Source organism: Polyodon spathula, unplaced genomic scaffold (assembly GCF_017654505.1).
Source record: "Polyodon spathula isolate WHYD16114869_AA unplaced genomic scaffold, ASM1765450v1 scaffolds_3077, whole genome shotgun sequence".
In the NCBI taxonomy this organism is placed as follows: domain Eukaryota; kingdom Metazoa; phylum Chordata; class Actinopteri; order Acipenseriformes; family Polyodontidae; genus Polyodon; species Polyodon spathula.
Window position 1 is genome coordinate 1 of NW_024474541.1, and position 6,252 is coordinate 6,252.

At 44.2% G+C, this 6,252-nt stretch overlaps 1 protein-coding gene across 1 annotated transcript; it reads left to right on the forward strand.

The window, feature by feature from the left end:
- The first annotated feature begins 1,666 nt into the window (after window positions 1-1,666).
- LOC121311266 (Kv channel-interacting protein 2-like) lies at window positions 1,667-5,670 on the forward strand. The gene is made up of 3 exons (XM_041243895.1): window positions 1,667-1,839; window positions 5,252-5,376; window positions 5,508-5,670. The coding sequence occupies exons 1-3, from the start codon at window positions 1,761-1,763 to the stop codon at window positions 5,643-5,645; spliced, it is 342 nt and encodes a 113-aa protein (XP_041099829.1). The 5' UTR covers window positions 1,667-1,760; the 3' UTR covers window positions 5,646-5,670.
- Window positions 5,671-6,252: the final 582 nt, after the last annotated feature.

Genomic DNA, 6,252 nt, shown 5'->3' on the forward strand with positions numbered 1-6,252 from the left:
CAGCAAGGAAAAAATAATTTCATACATATCCATATAGTTCAATGCTGGTGTGCCGTGCATGAGAGGAGCCCGTGCAGTAACCTGTTCCTTTGAAAGAAGGCATGTTGCTTCAGTTGGCTTAGATGCAGCAGCTCTCCTGACACCCAACGTAGGAGACATCTAAAGTGGGGAAGGTGGACAAAGACCCACAAAATCCTGGTTATCACTTTCCATGGAAAAATAAATTCCCTAATCTCCTCAGAGTGGAGAAAGAGGCTGGGATATTAACATCCCTGATCTCCTCAGAGTGGAGAAAGAGGCTGGGATATTAACATCCCTGATCTCAGTGGAGAAAGAGGCTGGGATATTAATATCCCTGATCTCCTTGAAGTGGAGAAAGATGCTGGGATATTAACATCCTTGATCTCAGTGGAGAAAGAGGCTGGGATTAACATTCCTAATCTCAGTGGAGAAAGAGGCTGGGACATTAACATCCCTGATCTCAGTGGAGAAAGAGGCTGGGATATTAACAACTCTGATCTCCTCAGAGTGGCGAAAGAGGCTGGGATATTAACATCCCTGATCTTCTCAGAGTGGAGAAAGCGGCTGGGTTAAGTTTGGAAGTTTATTTCTTACCAAAAAGCAGTTGTTTATTTTATTAATTTATTTTTTGACTTTTTAAACCATCAAGGAGCAGCAGCAGCAGCAGCAGCAAATGTAAGATGCCCTGTGTACCTAGTTCAGAGGAGTGATATTGCAGTTTGATCAGCATTATTTATAACAGCTTCTACAGACAGATGCCTATGGGGGCAGTGCCTGCCAAGCTGATATTGTTTTTTTTTTACTCTGGGGAGGAGGGAGAGGGCAATGGGAGAGGAGGGCAGGGGCAGTTAAGTGCAGAGGCCTTGTGTCGCTTGCCAAATGGTGTGTGAAGGTTGGGAATGAAGGACAATCCACTGATCTGAGGACTTTTCCCCATGCAGGTGGGTGTCCTTGATGTTACATGGCGTTCCGTGGCACACGGTCTTCCTGGGAATGCTTTTTTTTTTTTTTAAGAGGAATGGGAGATGGAAATCTTGCAGATGGTGGGTTTCTGATTCTGTTTGTCATCTGCAGCTCATTAAAGCTCCTGCACTTTCTAAGTCTGATTGACTTCTCCTGCAGTAAGGGATAGAGATGTGGTTTCACTTCTCCAGCAGTAAGGGATAGAGATGGGGCTTCACTTATCCTGCAGTAAGGGATAGAGATGGGGCTTCACTTCTCCCGCAGTAAGGGATAGAGATGGAGAATAACGATCCACACAAACCCTGGGAGGCTAATGACGTGACAGTGAGTCTCAGGTTGAGTCCTATACAGTTTCTTAGTGTAGATTTGTGTGTGGGAGTGAGTTTGTGTGTGGGAGCCTCTATGCGTGTTGTAGGTTAACAGTCAGTTGATCAATCTCTGCAGCGAGCAGTTTGACATCTTTCATTAGTGGAGTGAGTGTTTGATTGAGTCTGGTGCAATGTCCTCGCTGTCCCTCTCTAAATCACTGTCTGTCTGTCTGCTGATCACAGAGAGGGGGTGGGCACTCTGGTGTTGGGACACAGACTCCCTGTCCTGATCGTCGGATCTGTGTGTGTGTGGGGGGGGGGGGGGGGGGGTCACGACGTGACAGTGAGTCTCCAATGACATGCCTCGGGAAGGCAGAAGTGAAAACAAGACTGTCAGAGAGAGAGGTAGAAGGTGGAAGACGTGGATAGCAAAGGAGTTGAAGAGAATCTCAATCTGTTCCTTTTAAAATGGCGTTCATTCCTCAAACAGCTGGGGTCCTTTTTAAAACTATGAGGGTCCTGATACCGGGTAGAAGGAGGGGGAGAAGTGAGTTACTGGTTTACTTTTAAATTATTATTATTATTATTATTATTATTATTATTATTATTATAGTAATATGAAGGAGTGGGTGTGCAGGATTACAAAGTTATGGATGCTGTAAAAGGTCTCCTTTTTTAGATCAGGGTGCAATGCACTGTAGAGATTTCTGATGTGAGAATTGCTGTATAAAATACACGTGTGGTTTGAGTAGCTCAGTGGTTGAGAACACTATGGAATGGAATTGCAAACTGTAACTCTGCTGTAAGACATTGGGGTTACCTTCTTTTTGAGCAGAAATGCAGACTGATCATTGTGATTACAGTTTAGAGGTGGGGGCATCCAGTACCCCATAATCTGTTTCAATGTTTGGCTTCCAGGTGTGGTATATTGCTCAAAAGGTGCCATGTCTTCCCCCAAAGCCAATCTGACACATATAGTAGAATTCTTTGTGGGAGTATCTGGAGAATTCTACAAGTGGTTTCTGCCAAGCCTGCCATCACACTGCGTGTCTAACCAGTCTGGGCCGTATTTCTAAAGCATTACTTCCAGTCTTTAATGAACTCCTATTTCTTTTAAAAGAGAAAAAAAATCATGTAAATGTTACAAAACTGTCTTGGAAGAGACTCTGTGTGTACACAGCTAAAGTGAAATGCTCCTTTATAGCATGGCATTAGCAAGTGAGGCTGTAATGAGCAACTTCATTTCCTGGTATCTGGGACTTCTAGTTGACCAGCCTGGCAATGAGGCAGTTGAGGATGCAAAGTACGAAAGGGAGTGGAGTCGTGAAGACTCAGCCGTGTGAGAACAGGAGCACAGTGTGAATGGAGCTGGGTAGAGCACTGAGTGCATTCCACAAGATACTGTAGGGAGAGCACTGAGTGAGATCCACAAGATACTGTAGGGAGAGCACTGAGCACCTCCCATAAGATAGTGCAGTGGGTGCTGTTGAAGGTTTAAGAAACCTTTCTAAAACAGCAGTCTGTTCTTTTCTTACTGAATGAAATGGCTCGTTGCACTCAGTAGAGAAGTAGTGATACCACTGACTTGGTTTGCAGAGCAGTGCGTTGTGATTAGTACATGTAAACCACACACATGTAAACCACAATATCTACATGTATAGCCTGTTTCTCCAAAATGTATAAAATAAATAACTAACACTAAAAGCCAGGTCAGCAAACAATGGCACATTCAGAAAGAGGTTGCTTCCTTTGGGATTGCAGCATGCAGTTTGTTTTGTGTGTGTGTGCATGCATGTGTGTGCATGTGTGTGTGTGTGTGTGCGTGCGTGTGTGCATGTATGTGCATTTAAATGTCTGAGAATAAAACAAAACACAATGTTCAGGGAGATGGAAATATATATGGCTCAGGCTGTTTGTGCCTGCATTGTGTTTGCATGCATCTCTTTGTCCCTGCATTGTGTTTACGTGCATCTCTGTTTGTGCCTGCATTGTATTTGCGTGTCTCTGTTTGTGCCTGCATTGTGTTTGCATGCTTCTCTTTGTACCTGCATTGTTTTTGCGTGTGTCTCTGTTTGTTCCTGCATTGTGTTTGCGTGTGTCTCTGTTTGTGCCTGCGTGTGTGTGTCTCTGTTTGTGCCTGCGCATGTTTGCACGCATCTTTGTTTGTGCCTGCATGTGTGTATGCATTTCTGTTTCTGTCTGCGTATGTTTGAATGCATCTCTGTTTGTGCCTGCGTGTGTTTGCATGCGTCTCTGTTTGTGCCTGCATTGTGTTTGTGTGCATCTCTGTTTGTGCCTACATTGTGTTTGTGTGTGTCTCTGTTTGTGCCTGCATTGTTTGTGTGCGTCTCTGTTTGTGCCTGTATTGTTTGTGTACGTCTTTGTTTGTGCAGGCATTGTGTTTGTGTGCGTCTCTGTTTGTGCCTACATTGTGTTTGTCGCTGCATTGTTTGCTCGCATCTCTGTTTGTCCCTATATTGTGTTTGCGTGCAACTCTGTTTGTGCCTGCATGTGTTTGATTGCGTCTCTGTTTGTGCCTGTGTGTGTGTGTCTGTGTTTGTGCCTGTTTGTGTGTGTGCGTCTCTGTTTGTGCCTGTGTGTGTTTGCGCACGTCTCTGTTTGTGCCTACATGTGTGCGTTCTTGCAAGTTTGACGTGCTGTTAACCTCTCTGTTCTGGTTGGTGATTTCCAGGTAACCCTCCCAGCCATAACAAAAAAACCATAAAGCAGAGGTTCCTCAGACTGCTGTCCTGCTGCCAGCCCAGCCCCATCCCTACAGTCAGTGAATGCAAGTGACACTTCCATTCCTTCATGTATTTACCTGTTAGCAAGGGCACAGGATACAGCGTGGTGTGGTTTACAAGCAATAACACACTGCTCTGGAGACACATGTGCTGTACTGTAAATATAACCTACTGCTCAGCAGACCAGCTATAATCTGACTGTTAATATTCAACTGCTACAAGACCTGCTGGTTGTTTTTTACTGATAATAACCTGCTTATTTAGAGTAATGTTTTCGTAACGGTAATTGCTTTGGAAAGCTTATACATAGCTGATGAATGATCTGTCCATTCACTGCTACAGTAAAAATGCGCAAAGAGTTTATCCTGTTATATCCCTTCTTCTCTGCAGTCTAATGAGGTTATCCATCAGAAACTGCTAAATCTATTAGAATCCATCTGTAACAGCACAGCCTCACCCCTGAAAAAGAAGGTGGGCTGTTACTAAGAGGGAAGATTCATGGCCAAAAGAATGTTGTGGCTGAATTAGAATAGACTAGCCACTAGTATCTGTCTGAACTTGCTTCTATAACCCGTACAGTCACAATGCAATAAGGCTGCAAGCAAAACAATTAGTAATAAAATCAGAAATGAGGGGTCATGGAGCTCCAATATCCAATGAATAACTCGACATCCTATGAAAGAGGCCAGGTTCTATACTGTCACTGGCACGCACTGTGAGAGAGGCCAGGTTCTAGACTGGCACACTGTGAGAGAGTCCAGGTTCTAGACTGGCACTAGTACATGCCAAGAAAGACCAGGTTCTAGACTGGCACTGGCACACGCTGCGAGAAAAGTCAGGTTCTAGACTGGCACTGGCATGCACTGTGAGAGAGGCCATGTTCTAGACTGGCACTAGCACACACCGAGAAAGACCAGGTTCTAGACTCGACACTGGCACACAATGTGAGAAAGGCCAAGTTCTAGACTGACACTGACACACACTGTGAGAGAGGCCAGGTTCTAGACTGGAACACACTGTTAAAGAGGCCAGGTTCTAGACTGGCACTGGCACACACTGTGAGAGAGGCCAGGTTCTATGGGAGCTGCAGGCTGAGGGAGCACTGTGCACTTCATGAACATATTGTCTTTCTGAATCCTGTGTTAGAGAATAGAGGCTGGACAGTAGACTGTGTTTTAGTCAGTGATCACTGTATTTTTCTCATCCCTCTCACAGACAGCACAGAGGATGATTTTGAACTCTCCACTGTGTGCTATCGGCCAGAGGGACTTGACAAGCTTCAGGAGCAAACCAAGTTCACCAAGAAAGAGCTGCAGGTCCTCTACCGGGGATTCAAGAATGTGAGTATGCCTCTTTTTACTATTTGTCTCTTCAAACCATTTTTCTTTCTTTCTTTCACTTTGTCTCATGGCTGTCTCCCAGTGAGTGAGCGACTCACCTCTAACCATGGTGTCTGTGCTGCCCCCTGCAGGAGTGTCCCAGCGGTGTTGTCAATGAGGAGACCTTCAAGCTGATTTATTCCCAGTTCTTCCCCCAAGGAGGTGAGTGTCAGCTGCTCTTTTTCATCCTTGTCTGTACTGAGTTTACAGCTCATCCTCTCTTAAGGTAAGTACACGGAACAAAAATATAAATGCAACATGCAATAATTTCAAAGATTTTACTGAGTTACAGTTCATATAAGGAAATCAGTCAATTGTAATAAATTCATTAGGCCCTAATCTATGGATTTCACATGACTGGGAATACAGATATGCATCTGTTGGTCACAGATACCTTAAAAAAAAGGTAGGGGCGTGGATCAGAAAACCAGTCAGTATCTGGTGTGACCACCGTTTGCCTCATACAGCACAACACATATCCTTCGCATATAGTTGGTCAGGCTGTTGATTGTGGCCTGTGGAATGTTGTCCCACTCCTCTTCAATGGCTTTACGAAGTTGCTGGATATTGGCGAGAAATGGAATACTCTGTTGTACATGTCGATCCAGAGCATCCCAAACATGCTCAATGGGTGACATGTCTGGTGAGTATGAAGGCCATGGAAGAATTCGGACATTTTCAGCTTTCCAGGAATTGTGTACCTGAGTAGTTTTTCGAGATTTACGATTATACTGTATTTACAGTATAATTGTAAATCTCAAAAAACTACTTCTAAATCTTTTGTAGTCATTTTTGTATTACTTTAGTATAAATACATGTTAATTTGGATTCATATGT